General features: G+C 42.1%; 1 protein-coding gene and 1 non-coding gene across 3 annotated transcripts; one reads left to right on the forward strand and one right to left on the reverse strand.

The window, feature by feature from the left end:
• Positions 1–1,483: 1,483 nt before the first annotated feature.
• On the reverse strand, positions 1,484–17,739 carry ptpn21 (protein tyrosine phosphatase non-receptor type 21). Of its 2 annotated transcripts, XM_041060388.1 has the most exons (20): positions 17,542–17,739; positions 16,431–16,729; positions 14,800–14,969; positions 14,312–14,409; positions 13,023–13,090; positions 12,834–12,904; positions 12,460–12,547; positions 12,190–12,278; positions 11,592–11,679; positions 11,042–11,121; positions 10,799–10,906; positions 10,055–10,115; positions 9,194–9,275; positions 7,490–9,018; positions 6,564–6,704; positions 5,739–5,954; positions 4,515–4,643; positions 4,192–4,426; positions 3,753–3,913; positions 1,484–3,616 (listed from the first exon to the last, which is right to left on the reverse strand). In XM_041060388.1, the coding sequence occupies exons 2-20, from the start codon at positions 16,608–16,610 to the stop codon at positions 3,488–3,490; spliced, it is 3,723 nt and encodes a 1,240-aa protein (XP_040916322.1). In that variant the 5' UTR covers positions 16,611–16,729; positions 17,542–17,739; the 3' UTR covers positions 1,484–3,487. The 2 variants fall into 2 exon arrangements, with proteins under 2 accessions (XP_040916322.1, XP_040916323.1); XM_041060389.1 differs by lacking the exon at positions 10,799–10,906.
• On the forward strand, positions 11,225–11,296 carry trnag-gcc. The gene has a single exon. It is a non-coding gene; the product is annotated as a tRNA-Gly (tRNA).
• Positions 17,740–17,938: the final 199 nt, after the last annotated feature.

The following is a 17,938-nucleotide window of genomic DNA, read 5'->3' on the forward strand; positions in this document are numbered from 1 at the left end:
ATTAGTTGCTCCGGTCCTCTATCTGTAGGCAGCGACCATAAATCGCCAATTAAGACATAAGCCAGCAGCTAAATATGCTAATACATGCTAATCAGCGCAAACATCCAGGTAAAATAGTTAGAAATTGACTTACCGAAAAACTGCAACACAGACTCCTTCGACGGTCGGTTAGTACAGTCTACACTACAACAAGCCATATTGTCACAAAAACCTATCCGAACATTGGCAAACAAACAGGGACACTGATTCTCACTGCTGAAACCTACAACTCCCCCCTTGCTGTAACCACAGACTGTATAAAACACGGACGTAGCACCCGTGACGTCACCCATTGCCTTCGGGGAGTCGGTTTTGTGATCAAACCATGGGCATTTGAGCTGCGCCATCTTGGATTTTAGTGGGAGTGTACTTTCCATATTTGGCGGAGAGGCGGTTACTCTGCGGGTCAGCGGGTGTCAGCCGGCCGAGAACCCGGCCACTTAGCTCGGAGCAACCGAGCTAGCCTAAGGCTAATCAGCTAATCTGCTAGGCTAACAAGCTAAGCGGCCGCTACACGCAGCTACATCTTCCACACGACAGTCCCCGAGTCCGACCCGACTACCCCGTGTAACCGCGGGTGGGGGGGGGGGGGGGGGGGGTTATTTCTAGTCTATTATTTAACTGTGAAACAATCATTATTATTTCATATTCATATAATAAAATATATTAAAACATTATTATTGTTGTCATTATTATTAATGATAACCACTATCCACTTACAGTTACAGCAGCACACAACAGCAGCCGCTTACTGACGGAGCTGCTTTGTCCATGCAATGTCGGACTTTTTAAACAGAAAAATGAGAAGAAATAAAATTGTAGCCTAGTATTCCAGCAAGAAACGGACTCTGAGAGCACGGAACACACCGCAACAGCGTTCCTAACATTAGCTGCTCCGGTCCTCTATCTGTATCAGCAACGACCATAAGTCATAAGCCAGCGGCAAAATATGCTAATACACGCTAATTAGCGCAAACATCCAGGTAAAACAGTGAGAAATTTACTTACCGAAAAACTGCAACACAGACTCCTTCGACGGTCGGTTAGTACAGTCTACACTACAACAAGCCATATTGTCACAAAAACCTCTCCGAAAATTGGCAAACACGGACACCGCAGCCCCTGTCAACCGGAGGCCTCTGGATGTAGCCCAGACGATGCTTTAGCAAAGAGCTAACTGCTAGTGCCTGTCTATGGGTTGTCACTCAACGTAACCACGCACTAATTTATATAAGTCTAAATAACACTAAAACAGTTGTGGTACAAAAAAAATCCGCCCTCCCCCTAGTTTTCACGGAGGTGGAAATTGTCAAGAGACCAAAAACAAAAAAATGTACCAGGCTGAAACCAACTCCCCCCTTGGCTGTAACCAATGAAATGTCAGTGGCTAATCCTTACCACAAGGTGGCATCGTGGACTGATGTGAATTGAGAAAGGCAGCAGGTGACAGTTATTTCCGAATATTTATTCTTGGCTGAAAAGATATTCTACACTTTCCAATGGCATACCATTTTTTTTCAATAGATACAGTTTATACATAGTTTGTACAATAACCAATATTCATTAAAGCAGAATTTTACACTGTGTACATTATGAACAACATACCTGTACATGGACAAATGAGTTACATCTTGGCCGCAAAAGTCACTCTTTTCAGTCTCCACACTAAGACTCAATCAGTATCTTAAAACCGAAAACACAAAATCTCAAGCAAATTCCAAAATTACAGGTGTTACAATATATATCACTATCAGCTGTGTTTTCTCCAGTTTTTTTTTTGCGTCTTTGACTCCAAAAACTTGTCAACAAAAAAAAAAAAAAAAAAAAAAAAAAAAAAAAAAAAAAATATCAGGGTAAGAAAAATTAGGGACAAACTCTTCACTTTGGCCTCATTATAAATTAAGCATACGCCTTGAATTGCAAAGCTGCAGTTTATATCAAATAGAAATAATTAAAAAGATATTTCACTTACTGTAAACTCTGCAGTGCTTTTAAATCTGTAAAATACTACTTACAGCTGGAGCAGGAAATAGACACATACTGTGTCCGGCTCCAGTTGAGTGCGATTGCATAAGTGTTCATTAATAGTCAGGAGGCCATTTGTAACAGCAGAGGGACAGAAAACAAGCATGACAGCCAGAATACTGAAACTGGAGATAGTCTGTTCCTCAGACTTTGTGCTTCATGTTAATACTGAGCGTCACAGCCAGCAGGGGTGACGTAAAACACAGCACACTGACTGCAACTGTTAGGTCACATGGCCTCCTGTTTCCTGACTAGGTCTTCTGACAGACTTGCATTAAAATGAAGGCTCATCTGTTCCAACTTTAGGGATCTGAGCTCAATTCGTGAATATTATCATTTGCAATCCTTTTTTTTTTTTTTGCAGGGATGTTTTTCAAATGTATCAAATGGCATTACTAACATATCACTGCAATAAATGCAAAACGAGCAATAAATGACACTGAGAAAAATGTCTACATTTCCTTCATATTATGCAAAAATACACAACGCTTTCAACTTTACAACGCAGATATTTAGGCACTTTGTCTTAAAAATAGATTTTAAAGTAGATCGCTCAAATACAGCACTCTGAGTTGAAATTCTTAACAGTTCTCATGATAAAAAAAAAAAATATGAGTATAAAATTTAATGTTCCAGTTTTACTCTCAACCCAAAAACCCTGCTGACGTTCTCTTCCCTCGCTCCTCAACTACAGATTTCCCAAACCTGTGCAATGTTTCTGCTTCCTATCAAACCAGTGTTTTACAGAGACCGATCCATCCTCTCCCACTACTCTTAGTTTCAGCAGGAGTTTTTTTTAAAAGGTGACAGATGCCTGGCTGGGCAGTAAGGATCTTTCACAAAGACAAGAAAAGCACACTCTTGACTATTTTAGGTGCAAGCGCCTCAATTTAACTGCATCCTTGAGCTCTATTTCTGAGCTTTTGTTCATTACAATAAAAAAGTCCTTCATTATAAGAACCAATAGCAACAGCAATCCAAAACATACTCATTTGAAAAGCGTCCTTAGTCAAATGAAAATAAATCAACTGTTTTCAATAACGTCTATAATAAAGATGTTTTTTTTTTTATGCAGCTTAACATTAGTTCAATATGTACAGCAAAGTACTGTAAAAGTGCTGGGCTTTATTAAGCAATAATGTATGTAAAAAATAATATAATACTATTTAGAGGCAGGTTATAAGTCCTTATGCTCCTTTATGTGGCCTTGTGTCTCTTTTGTATATTCGCACATGGTTCCTTCAGCCTTACCTGATTTAATACTTGGCCGAAAGTAGGGTCCACCACATACCGACCACTACATTTAAACAGATTTACACGGCTACATCATCGCAGTGCAGTTTGGCATAAACCTGGAGCAAATTCCACCCTGAACTCATCTGTGATGACAGTGTACGTCGACGGGCCGGACAGACGCCTGTGCTCATATCAGCCTGGAGTTGCGGAGGTACAGGATGAGGACCCGGTAGATGAAGTTGTACTGTGACAAAGTCTGAACCATCATCATCCTCTGAGAGCGCAGCTTCTGTAGGACCTCTGGGACATCCAGTGGCTGAAACAGAGAAACAATGAGTGTGAGAGAAACAGCAGTGAAAACACAGACCAAGAAAATAAACACCACATGGGGCCATAACTTGGAGAAAGCTTTACTTTTCAGTACTGCTTCTGTGAAAGGTGAGAGAAGTTACCTCATTGTGCTCTATACATGCTATCATGATCTCAGATAGGATGACCACTCCGGTCCGTCCCACCCCGGCACTGCAGTGGACCAGTACAGGTAGGTTGGTGTTCTTTGGGTCACTGATGCTGTTTGTGTGCCTCCTCACAGACTGGATCTCCTCTAGGTAGGCTGGAAAAAGTTGAGAACGCTCCCTTGAGACTTAATCGGGTAAACAAATACTGCATTTTTAACATGACACTTTGGAAACCCACATTTTCTTGAAGATTATACCAGTGAATATTAATATATACTCTTTGTTTTTAACTTCATACAAAACTGATATAATGTCATGGCACATATGGAATTGATGTTGTTGTAAGTGCAAATGTAACACAGCCATATTGTCAGAAACATCAAGGATCTGATCAGAAAAAAGAATGACCCTAAAACTGATTGATCCCACTCACTGAGGAAGCCTTTGAAGTCCTCAGGACAGCCGTGATCAGGCCAGTCTGTGTACTGCAGGTGCCAGACAGTCCTCTCTTGGCCTGTCAGGAGGTGTTTGATCTTAAGCCCAGTGGTGGCGTAGCAGCCGGACTCGGTGCGGAACCGGGTGGTGATTTTGAAGCGCCCGTACGTCACCGTGTTGTGTCGTGAGCCAAGCCGTGGCCAGTAGCGGAAGCTCTTTTCTCGGCCGTTCTCCTGGGGGAAGACAGTGACATCGAAAGGTCAGCCCACGCGGTGATGAGAAATAAAATACGTGGAGCTGTAAATATGAAATTTAATGCACCTCTTCGGCAGTGACCATGGCGATGATGGAGACACCCTGCTCCCACACCATCTGCCAGAAGTCCTGACACGTGTTCGACATGGGACCCTGCGTTGCGATGTAGCTCCACTCTTGTCCCGCTACTGTTATCTAATGAGACAAGAGACACATATCTTTACAGTCATCAGTCACAGGATCTCATCAGTAATTAGGTTTAAAAAAAAAACCAAAAAAACCTGAGAGCCAGAGCAGCAGAAAATTGAAATCATTCCGAGCAGAGATGAGTAATTCTATTGTGTCAGAAACACGATAATGAGGGAGTGAAATGTGACTACACAACACTCACTGCCTTCCTACAAACCAAATGCCTGTGTATGAGGAGCATGTTTGCTACTCATGAGCAGCTGTAGTCCACAGAGCTAAGCTACTGTCAGCTTATTGGACGAAGGGATGGATTTTGAGTAATTTAACTCGGGTCATTCTGAATTCTGTCTCAAGTTTTAAATATGTCACTGCACTGCTGCTTGCATTTATGGTACTTTTAATGAGGGAACTAAACCTTAAAGGGGAAGTCCACAATTTTTAGTTTACTCATCATGACTTCTATTATGTCTTCTGAAAAGTTTTGTCAAGTCTGTGAAAATAATCTTGACGCTGTCAGCAATTTCATCAAGGTCACGTCAGATTGGGTTGGGAAATCTGTATCAGTAATCCTGCTGTAACACAGACATGGGAACTTACTGGCAGGGTGAATAATGTTAACAATACCAAGTTGCTTTAGGGGAAGTATAAGAGCCAGCATTTTAGGAACTTGAATCCACTTCTAACTGATTTATTCAGACAATTACTGCTTTCATCTGTCTTTCATAAGTCCGCCAACTCAATCACCTGAGTGCCCCTTTAAAAAGTACTGAATCTGAAGTAGGCCGCTCTTACGTTTCTGTATCTGTTTTGAAAACTCAAACACATACTGGCAGTATTTTGTTACACGTCAAACTCTGTTAACTCAGAAATATTTCAGTTTTTAAGTGGTTAAGAAGCAGCCACACATGAACAGCTTCCAAACTAAGGCTGTAAAACAAGTTTATGTAGATTTTTCAGCTGTTGCACTGACCAAACTGTGAATACTTAAAGTCAAAGAATTAATGAACCAGAGAAAGACAGGATGTGTAGGTGCTTTGAACAAAATCATGTACATGTAGTTTGTGTAAGATAGATGCCAAGATACAGCTCTTCACAGCTTACTCTAATATGTGATGCGTTTATGTATCCTGTGTTGTTCTCTTTTGTGGGAACCAGCTCCACTCGGTTGCTGTCGTAAGGGAGGACGTCCTGGAAGCGGTTTTTGTCTCCGCTCTCTGGCAGCTGGGCGACGGTGTACTCGCCTCCCGGACGCTTTGGGATTTTCTCGTACTCTTTCAACAGCTCTCCCCTGTCCATGTGCTGTTCCAGCCATTTACACTGACACACAAACACACACACACACACAAAAGAAATAGAAATGGTAAATACATCACTGTCATGAGTCCTGATTCACCTCATTCTGACCTCCTTAGGCCAATCACTTTAACTTTAAAAACACAAATAATGCGTTAAGAGTGTTGGTCAAAATTGAATCAGCGGTGACACAGACATTACACAATCATGAGGAAGTCTTATACACAATCAGCAGCTCCTTTGTGCTTTATCTTCCATTACTGAAGTGTGACTTTCTTTTACTGCAGCAATCGCTATAAGAGTACGTAGTTTACTGTAAACTGTAAAACTGTCGTTTTTGTGTCTGGAATTTACCCTCATGCTGTCAATGCAACAAGCATCAAGATTAACAAGGCCGACCAGTTCAGCTGTATGTTCACAGCACTGGCAAACACTTTCTCCCTCATCTGTCTTGCATCACAATGTCTGGTAATGAGTCTTCATCAGCCATGGCTAAATAAAGATGCTAAACAAAGTAAAGTCATAAAAAAATACAACATCTCACATTATCTAATAGTTTACCAATACCTAAACTAAACATTAAATACGTTCTTGCTTTCCAAACCTGTCTTGTGAAAAGCGAATCATCCTTACCCTCTCGTCATTGGAGGCTCGTTCAGGCTCATCCTTAACCTCGTCGTGCATTGGCTGCCTGGACACTGACAGGCCGTTGAGCTTAGCCACCTTTAGAGGGCCCATCTTCTTCACCTCTGACCTAGCTCCTTTCTTCATGCCCTGGTAGGACAACAGAGTAGAGACAGAGGAAGAAGTGAGACTGAATGTACATGGCCCTCGCAGAGAGGGGAGGCAGGGAGACGAGGGGAGGGGCAGTGCAGCTTCGCTGGGTGTTTTCCAGCAGAATGTCACCTATCCGGTTTTCAAAGGTAGTCCAATGACATTCTTTGAATATGTGTCAAAGTGAGCCTGTGTACCTCAGTCAATGCTGGCCACTGAAACTAAGTGCTTAGACTGCCAAATGCTTTCTACCTGTATATTCCTGTTATCTTGATGACGCACAGACATCGTGTTACTCAGAAGAAACAAGTACATCAACACATTGTTTCAGAAGAAACAAGAAACTGGGAACAGTTGTTGGCTTTTTGACACTGGGTTCTCTGAGATATTACACAGCTTTTTTATAGACCAATATAAAAACAGAGAAAACATAAACTAATCAGCTGATAAATCATCAACCTTGGTTTCACATGCATTTATTTTCATTTCATTTAATTTTATTATTTATTTTTTTAATTTAAGATTTAAAGACAAATGTCTTCAAATCTTTAAAGTAAGTCAAATATAACAAAATATCAAAATGTGAAGTGGTTGGTATAGCTGTAATGATTAATCCACTGGGAGCGGTATGGAAAAATAGATTTTTATGCATCTGTTTTATATTATTAAATCACTGCTTTGTGCTATTAATGTAAACAACTGCATGGATATGTTAGCTGATGTAGGTAGAGTTAACAAACATTAATAGGTAGCTCTATTAATAGGAGACTGGGAACAAGACTCACTGGAGGGGGCAGACCTTCCACTGTTTTCTTTCCTGCAGGCACATCAGACACAGGCCTCTTCTTGAAGTCTGTTTTAGTCTTCTGCTTGGCCTGGCCGCTCAGGTCTCCCTCTGAGACCGAGGGCATAATCCTGGGCTGTCGTAAATCTGACAACATGTATAGAGGTTCGCCTTCCTGGATCAGGGGGTGAACCTTGTACGTCAAGGAGCCAGTTATAGAGGGGTCGAGGGAGGAGCCTATGGGATACGCAGGAGGAGGCTCTATGGGTGTCTGCGGCTGAGGCGGCAGAGAGGAGAGAGATGTCAGGCTGTGATGCTGTTGGGGCCCGTGCTCAGGAACAATGGCTGCAATTGCGTCCTGAGAAAGTGGAGTGTGACGTCCACTATCGTCCTCAAACTCCTCTTCTTCACCACTACTGTGAACCAGCATGGTGGCATCTGAAAGGGACTTCTTGTGCCCATACTGCACGTCCTGCTTAATGTCGTCGCTATCCTCTGTCTTTGTACGTTCCAAGAACATGTTGAGCTGTGAGCCCTGAGAGCGACCGCCATGCAGGCCGGGAGGGGGCGTGGCAGTTTCTGCTGCTGAGGAAGACACATTCTGCTCTTTGACCCTCATCCCTTCGAAACTATGAGCCAATCCAGCAATCTCAATGGAGTTACGCTTCTGAGCGTGGTATGGGTGTCTGTGAGGGGGTCCGCTGAAAAGAGGCTCTGACACCTCCTGTAAAGAGTGAGCAACAGGCAAACTGTCCTCTTGGAAAGTCTGGACTGAGTGGTGCACACGCCTCGTGATGATCAGGTCTGGGTTGCTACTGCTGACATACAGGTGACGTGACAGGTCAGGTGTGCTGTTTGCAGGCCGAGGATGGGCGTATGGGTAGGGCGGAGGTGGTCGGTACACTTGTGTTCTCATGATGTTGGGGGCTGGATACTCCTGGGCTTGTTGTAACTGGACATTAGTGAGCTCAGGGACACTAACCGCCCCCACCACGGGCCTCCTCTCTGTAGGGTAGGGGTATGGAGAGGGGCTGTGGAAACTGGAGCCCAGATGGAAGGGATAGTGGTGGTGTTGGGCTGTTCCACCGTGCTCTCCCCTGATCTCTGGCTGGCTGTAAACTAGAGGGTCTGGTCTGCTGTAGGCGTAGGAATTTCCAATGTTCAGGTTCCTCATGGAGTGACTCTGCCGGTGCTCTTGTGACAAAACCATCCCTCCTCCCGCTCCTCGGTTCTTCTGACGCATCACTGTCTCATAATCAGGAGTGGCGCGGTAGGAAGGTGGGATGAGAGCGCTGTGGCGATGCGAGGGGATGTAGTCCGGCCTGGTGATATCACTGGTGATAGAAGGGTTGGAGGACATGGGAGAAGGCTGAAGGTAGTGTTGAGGATTGGTTAGAGAGCTGGTGCTGTGGGCGCTGTAGACGCTGCCGTTCCGTAAACGCCCTCCGCTGCTGTATTCCAGAGGAGGGCAGTCCAGGCTGGTCTGAGAGTGGTAGTAAAAACCGTTCTGACTGTTCATGTACAGGTTGTCTGTGAGAGCGAGGACATCCCAAGATGGGTACAGAATTAGTAATTACATAACAATCATATATCTACATGTAGCTAAAGAGTTGGCATCACAGTGCAAAAAAAAAAAAAAAGAGTAGCATCATGTAATGACTTATAATCTTCCCATGCACTAGCACTCTTTCTATGCAGTAGTTACCCTGTGATGATGTGTAAGGCTCTGTGTAATGGCCATTGTAGTGCATCTGTGGAGGGGGCATCATGTAGGCCTGAGGCTTTGGCTGTGAATCAACAAGAGAGGAAATCAGTTACTGCTCAAATACATTTCAAGAGCAAAAAATTCAATCTATCGCAGTGTGAATGATTTTAACATACATCACATCCCGCAAGCCAGAAATGTATACACAGCATTCCAAATTATTATGCAAATGATATTTTTTTATGATTTTTCTAAATAGGCAATGCAAATGACAGTCAGCATAATTTTAATGTCATTAACCACAGGACTCCAGAGGCACCAGCAGCTTCAAATACCTGTTTGCTGCTTTGTAATGGCATTTTAGCAGCTGTTCTCTTAATCGGATGTATTTGTCTGGCAGAAACCTTCCTCACTGTGCCTTTATCTGCACGAACCTGTGTGTGCTCTGAATCAGCCACAAATCTCTTTACAGTATGATGATCACGCTTAAGTTTTCGTGAAATATCCAAGGTTTTTATACCTTGTCCAAGGCATTCAACTATTTCACACTTTTCAGCAGCAGAGAGATCCTTTTTCTTTCCCATATTGCTTGAAAATGTTGGTCTGCTTAATAATGTGGAACGTCCTTCTTCAGTAGTTTTTCCTTTAATTGGGCACACCTGGCAAACTAATTATCACAGGTGTCTGAGATTGATTTCAGTGAGCCAAAGAGCCCTGAGACACAATACCATCCATGAGTTTAACTGAAAAACAAAAAATGTATCTTTATGACACTTAAATACAATTTGCATAATAATTTGGAACGCAGTACACAAGAATACAAAATGTGAAAAATGTCTTTTGCGCATGCATGAACATTACCAGAGATATTCTGGTCGAGGATCTCCGTCTGATTGGGTTTACAACTGTGGGCTGGGTTTGGCTGGTGGGGAAACAAACATGGGTCAAAAAAAGATGATGTAACCCAATAATACAACTACTGATAATAACTTTTCCAATCCCTTACTCTGAGGAATATGTATTTCTACAAAACCTTTTCGCCATCTAACTCTGAGAACACACACACACAGCAGGGTGAAAACCAGTCCACAGTCCATCAAAATTAAAACTCACTGCACCACCACTCTTCTCTAGCGCACCATGAAACATTTTTGCTCCACCACACCAGCCGGAATGGTGTTATGAGTTGTGCGATTAGTTTTACTTTTAATTGATTTGAACTTAACAAAGCACATAAAAATTTTCCGTGTTCAATCCAACAGACATATTTTCAGACATGTTCCAGTTGGTACTCAACATGTACTGAGGTTTGATAATCTTCCCTATTGAAGGCAGAAGAATTACAGGACTATGACAGACACTGTATTACAGACTGTAGTGGGTGTGGGTCCCTGTGGATTTAATAAGGCTTTAGACTATAAACTAAATATATAAATTCCTTTTACTTGGATAAAAATACACTACATGCTTCAAACCCCAAGGCTCATTTCAGATACCAAGAGCCTGTTTGCCGTGGTTATTGTTAATTGCTAGCGCAATCACAAAAGGATGGGTGGCACCTGCTTGATAGGCATACTGTGGGCGGTGGCTGACTGTGTTGCTCACCCCTTATTAGAAGGTAGAGAGGGACGAGAGAGCATTGGAAAGCGAGGAAAGGATAGAGTGAGAAGGGACTTCTGGGAGCCCTCAGAAGGCAGGGGGTCACACTCCTCTCTGAAGAGAGAGGAGGAGAGGAGGATAGAAGTGAGGCAACACCAAAGAGGAGACACATGCATGAGACGACAAGGAACAAAGACACAGGAACTAGGCTAGACGTGTCAAAAAAAAACAAAAAAAAAAACAACTTACAGGCTACTCTTGTTAATCTTATAAAACTTGAGTCTGGCCAGACACATCCGGCACACATATTTGGAGGTTTCCATGTCTTCCTACACAAAAGGGAGAAAATAAAAATGTATATGGTGAGAGAATTAGTGCAGATCTGGTGTTTGCTTAGTTACCTACAAATAAAATTCCTGTGAATGCCTGTGAGCATTGGTGGTTCAGTGGTAGAATTTTCGCCTGCCACGTGGGTTCACCCGGGTTCGATTCCCGACCAATGCAACATATGCTTTATGCAATTTCCCCACTGAGGGACTAATAAAGGATTCTCTTAAATACTTCTACACTGAGTTAATGGTATGTGACTTTATGACCAACTCATACCCAAACAATCCAAGTTAAAGCCAGTTACACACACACACACACACACATACAAACACACAGGTGCATTGTTAAGACTAGCTGATGGTAAGCTGCACCACGAAGGCGATTTCCTATTTTGCTAAATCCAATAAGAGATTGCAATGTCCCTGGGGATGGAGGGAGAAGAGAAGGTGTAATGGCAGCAGAGACTTACGGTCTGGAACTGAACACTCTCCTCTCTGTTGGCTAGCTCGAGGGCAAAGAAGGACCTGTTGTGACTCATGTTGTTAATTTCATTCCACCTACACAGCCAATCAAAGCACAGTGGCCGAGAGAGAGAGAGAGGGGAAAATATGCATGATGTCACAATGGCTTCAAAATCTCACAGCATGTTTTTAAGAGACAATACACGTGTGGGAGTCAGTCAAAAGGTATCTAGTACTCATGAAGGTATGTAGATAGATAACAGTTCAGCCTGGGTCAAGAATGTTAACTTACTCACTGGACTGACAAATAATGCCCCCTCAATCCGCTATCAGCTATTACAGTCTACTTGACTCATTTCCTCCCAGGCCACACTCAGATCCAGATAGCATTAAGGAACATTACACGAGACAACCTCGCCCAAAAATACGCATGACCTGTACCACAAAACTCAATCTATACCAAGAGAATTGAATTTACTGCTTAAAGTCACAACTTAGCAGGCAAAGCTTTTTTTCAATGCTTCAAACTGAGAAGTGGATCATACTTCAGGATGGTTAGACAGTGCAAAAGTCAAGCAAACATTCTGAAACTCTTTCTAGATTTACCTAAATAAAAGATGTGGCCTTCCGTTTTTGTGCTTGACAAAGATGCCATCAAGACAGGATCCAAGGGTAACATCTGTGCCGGTGCTGTCCTGTTTAGATAAGAGGGAAGGAAGAAGGGATTCAGAGCAGTCTTTTAGGTGAAAAAAAATCCAGACTGTTTTTCAGCCCAATAGTTCCTTGATCAAGTGCAACATTAGTGATGATATGCAGCTTCACTCTTCTTTGAGGTCTGGGCTGTTGGGGATTACAGGATGGATCTGGCAGACCTACCTTGGCTTGATAGCTTTCCTGGCCGTAGCCCTCCATTTTCTCCACCTCCTGCATGTACAACATCTCTGCTTCTGCTGCTGACAAACCCCTGAAAAGGACAAAAATGGTGAGAAAGACATGAAGAAACGACAGTCAACACCCACTGAACCTACATTAAATACAAACAACACATGGACATATATATGGTATATCCTGATTGAGACTGTGAATCCAGATAACAGATATCTACCCTGATAGATTTTCATCTGTTGGGAAAGATTGCCTGGACAGATGCAAAAGAACTATGCTCGCCTGTGCAATATGTGAAAGTGTGTGAAACTGTCTGTTGAGCCACACACAGAATAGGCATGCTGATGCTCTGAAAACATGCTCACCTGAAGGACTGATAAAGCAGAGCCACTTTCTGAGTGGCCTCTTCCAGCACTCGCTCATCCTGAATCCAGTCCTGCAAAGACAGAGTCAGGATTGATACAAAACACAAATGAACACAGATCTGAAATATTTTTCATTTCATGTGTTGAACATGCAAAAAAAAAAACAAAACAAAAAAAACACACGCTTACAATAGGGAATAGCACAAACTTCTGGAGGAACTCCTGGGAATCATATCTATCGAAGTCTCCAAAGTCAGCTGTGAACATAAAGAAAGATAGTCTAAATGACAAGACATACTTCACATGACACTGCCCTCTAAATAAATCCTATTACATGTCAATTTCTGCGTTTAGTACAAGGCAAAACAGACATTCAAGAATTGCAGAATGGTGTAATACCTTTTGGAAAACTGTAGTGTATGATGACTAGATGGACTAATTTTAGGAGAGGAGGGGCTCGTTTGTTATGGAAGGGAATTGCTTCAGCGTCTGACAACGCAGAGGTCCAGAACTGTTACAGCTTCAGGCTGCCTGCTGGCAACATTCACAACTATCTTGAGTATCCCAGGTATTAGCAATGCTCAAAAGCTACAACTGCCCTTCACTCCAAAATATCCTAGTCAGGGACACAAAATAGGAACTACACAACTTTTTTTTTTTTTTACAGCACAAATTCCAAGTGTGCAAAACAACTTAAGCAATAACTGAATCTTAAGGGCTCTTGCAAGACGTTTCATGGGACTTTTCTTCTAGGCACATAGTGCAGGCTGGTCAGTCATTTCAACATGGCTGCAACAGTAAGTGATCTCAGCAGCTCTGCTATGCTAACACCCAGGCCAGTAAGTTGCAGTGGCCTGATATAACTTTGCCAGCAGTGTTTGAGATTCTTCTGGCTGGGCAAAAGGAGGAGGATGTTTCAGGGCTGAGGCTCATGCATGCACACACACAACCCTGACTAATTTTATAGGTTGGTTTAGGTTTAATGTTCCTTGTAAAGTGCTGTATATTTGTGAAAATGTTTTTATAAACCTTAGGCTAAGTGGCTGAACAGAGGCTACTACTACTACTGTGAAAAAAATACACTTAAAACAAGACATGGGGTGTAATAAAATGATGTGGTTCACAACAACATTTTATGAATACCAACCTAAAGTCCCATGTTCATAGTTGTGCTTTGAGAAGAAACCTTTCGCTTGCTGGTAAAAACCTTAGTGAACTGGCACAAGCCTCCTGTCCAGAAATTACTGAAAACCATTCTAGTCCTCCAAGCTTTGTAGATGTGAGGGGAGGTTTACTCTTTCAGCAGATGTTGCCTTATATTGTGATTACGGACAACTGCTCTGTAATAGCACCAGTAATTAATTTGCCTGGGAGCTGAAGCTGCTTGTAGTCACTGCAGACTGATTTATACCAAGAAACCCCACTCTTGTCCAACTCAAGTTCTTGTCATAAGGCTTAGGCTTATGCATTCATATTACCTTGCACTGCCAGGCTAGCTAAACGTATAGCTTGTTCTAGTGAGCATGAGATCCTGCCCTCCAGAACATCCTTCTTGAGCTGTAGGTAATACTGATATCTGTGAGGAAAGAGAGCAGGGTACTTAAGATTAGGAAACAGACAAGCGGCCAACAACCACATCAAAATATCTCATGACATATTTAAACCACTATACTTGATGCCCCTTTACATGGCGGAGACGGACCGGGAGAGGTAAGAAACACTAGCATCTGGTTCTTTGGTTGTAACTGTGCATCTAAGGTGCTTCATCAAATTCTTGCCTTGAACACCTCATTAGTCTGACCAGAGCTGAGAAACACCTGATGTAGTTGCACTAAACCTTGCTTGGCATTCAGTTCGTAACTATAATTTATACCTGTCTGACTGATATCCTTTAAGATGAATTTTTACAAGGCTAATATGGTTAGTGGCGTAGACAACACATTTCATGTCACTGATGGAACATCACCTTGTGATCTCCTGTTGCAGTTGGGTGACACTGGGTATGTAAAACACGACTCCAAAGTAAACGGTGGGCTCCAGCCCATACTTGTCCAGCTGCTTTTTCAGGGGCTTCTCCAAGTCAGTCCATCTCTGCTGGTTCTGCTTGTTGAAGTACCACAGGCTGAAGTATGTTATCTAACAAGCAAAGAAAGCAAGCGGACACATTACACTTCAACCGTGCAGCTATCATGCTAATTCTAGGGCAACCTATAAATCTGGCAGACCAATTTGGGTTTGGATATTTGCAGTTAACTAGAAGCAATGCATATTTACCACACTTTTATTGCATATAAAACTTCAGAGCAATGTCATGAGGTTGCTTGAGATCAATATCACACACACATCCTATTTAACCCCTTACTTTAAGTACACTAATCTGCTAGTCTCCTCATCATATATATACTTAATACTCAAAACATAGGTAGGCTGATGGCACTCCCTGTTCAGTCATGTGACTGTCTGAACATCTCACAATGAACAATGGCAAGAAAAGTAACCCCTGTGGGCTTACTGTTTACGAAAGACAGTTTAGCTGAAAGAGACCTGTTGTGATCTGCAGCTCTATGTGAACATTACTCAAAAGTATTTTTTTTTTTGTGAAGTAATAATTTCCCACGCAGAGAAAATAGCAATAAAATATGACACAGGTTATGGCATCTAATTTCTTTGAATGGAAATTGCCTGTAGTCTAATGTAAACAAAATTATAGTTTACAGCATCAGGCTGAGGCTGAATTAACAGACGTCAAAACACGGGACCTACTGACCATGCAGTTAGCAAGTGGGACAATGAATTAGGTGATCACTGAAAACAAAGATCTGTACTAATCTTAATAAATTACACTCCCAAATCAATTACAGAACTTGGTTAATCGTTCTATCAAAGAATCCAATCCAAGGGAAGAATGATTGCACAAACAACCCTACTGATATCAAAAACAAATGATACAGCATTACTTGCTGCATACTACAAAACCTCTAAATGAGGGTGGAGGCCTCCCACTAGCACTATTAGCCAGAGTAGATGATAAATGAAGCCTTGCTACATTCTGCAGACGTCACACAGTACAAGTTCCTACGCCACATTCCCTGTATGTTTCTACTACTGATTTAATGTACAACTGTGTATGACAACACTAAGGCTTACATCCCTCTCAGTGCATGGCAAACAGATGTGGTCACTGTGTGGCTGTAATGACCAGATACTGACGTCCTGACTCAGAACTACCTTTTTTGACCATCATGTGCATGCTCTGTTTGAATGAAAATTTCAAAAACATGCATTATCTGTTTGCTAATCTGTGCGATGAGTTGGCTACATACATGTAATTACATAAAAGTGTAGAGTATGTAATTAAATAAAAATCCTAAGCCATGTCATTAGCAGGACAAACATTAGAGATTACACGATATGAGTAAACAATGACAAACTGGTTATCTTAGTTTCTGTTTTCTTTGCTCACCATTTCAAAGTAAGAATGTCTCTAGAGAACAACTTCAACAAAAACACTTTCTTGCTGAGATGGTGAGTTTGAAAAAAGTTTCTCTGAAAAGATAAAACAATCAGTATTTGTATTTGCAGAAAAGACATACATACCTCTCTTAACTCAAGTCTCTGGGCAACTGCCTCCAAACATTCCTGCCCTGTGCTCTCCACTGAAAGTGTAAACTCAACAAACTCTCCATTGAGCTGCTGAATCCGAGTGACAAGGCAGCTCTTGCTTGAAACAGTATACCTTCTAGTCCTTTTGAGTTTTAAGCCAAATGGCAAGGGCATGTTTCACACTTCCTCAGCAGGGAGGTCTTCACTTAGTCCTGAGAGATTCTCCTCCGTGCTGTCCTCTCAAAACTTATGTGAATGTTGCAAATCATGGGGTTCATTATCAACAGACAGATCTGAAAAGCAAGAAAAGAAACGTCTCAAAACATCTCCAAAACACCATATTACACAACAAAGGCTGGCATTAAACAAAACTCAGGGACGCAGAACAAGGTGAATCACATTAAACGCTCACACTCATCACTCACGTATTTACCATATTGTGCTCACACCTGGTCTGTCACCATGAAACAGATGCCAGACCAGACAACCACAAGACTTAACGTAAAGTAATCCTCTTAAATGCGGCAATTTGTTTTAAGTTACCTAACTTGGCTATCTTGGATTTGCCACCAAGAGGATTTCATTAATGTTACCGTTTATCTGAAAGTTAGCATCATTTAAAACAAATCTATGGACTTAATTTCAAGAGGGCTACATGGTCTGAGAAATTAACGGTGAACACTAAGGTTTGCCAGCCATTTTTTTCCAGGCTTGTGGTTAGATTAATCCCCATCCGGTGAATAGTCAGATCCAAACATTGACAAGAGTGACCTGATTCAACACGCAGAAAGCGACAAGCAAAATCCCAATCCTTTCCACTTCAACCATGCACCCACTATATTACAAACTATCTAGCTCTGTTACAACTTATTTTCTTTATATACACCGTTTATAGAAGTTAGTGCCAAATGTCTGACACTTTCCAAACCAGCTACTTATCATTACGACTTTCAATGTCCTGTAATAATCCTGTAACATTAAACATGAGCTACAACTTAATTTAGCTTTAACGCTAGCGTGCTAACTTTTGTTCCAGCAAATAGACGACACCCTTGGGAAGCTGACGTCGCCGGTAAATATTTTGGCCAAAAAACGTTCACGTTACCCTTTAGCCACCAGCAGCAAAACAGTTGTCCTACAAGGATTCAGTCCTTTGGGGTTCCGCCATCAAGGTCTACAGATTGCTGCTTTAGAGATAAGTATCGGAATTATAGACAGCTAATTTGTCTGCTGTTAGTTTCTGGATCAAAACTAACGTTGCACTCATGCCTCTTGCTCCGATAGTTCACTCAAGTTCCAAGCGTGTTTCGCTTCCTGGGATTGGAAGAGCAACAAGTGTATTCCGTCTACATCCGCGGCAGTGTAGCTTTAGCATTTGTGCCTCAGCGGTTAATCAATTCCCGAACAACTCTGGAATATACTTCATTTCCACTATATATTCGTACAAACTACGTGGTTAACCGTGTTTTCTTAAGAAGGCGCTTATAAATACATTATAGTGC

This window comes from Toxotes jaculatrix, chromosome 17, assembly GCF_017976425.1.
Source record: "Toxotes jaculatrix isolate fToxJac2 chromosome 17, fToxJac2.pri, whole genome shotgun sequence".
NCBI classification, from domain to species: Eukaryota; Metazoa; Chordata; class Actinopteri; family Toxotidae; genus Toxotes; species Toxotes jaculatrix.

Excerpts from the sequence above, each read along its gene's own strand:
- ptpn21 (XM_041060388.1), bottom strand. The coding sequence starts at position 16,610 with ATGCCCTTGCCATTTGGCTTAAAACTCAAAAGGACTAGAAGGTATACT. Across the intron at positions 6,705-7,489 it reads TGGAAGGTCTGCCCCCTCCA|GGCATGAAGAAAGGAGCTAG; the intron begins GTGAGTCTTGTT and ends TTGTCCTACCAG. Across the intron at positions 3,617-3,752 it reads CATGTATAGAGCACAATGAG|CCACTGGATGTCCCAGAGGT; the intron begins GTAACTTCTCTC and ends TCTCTGTTTCAG.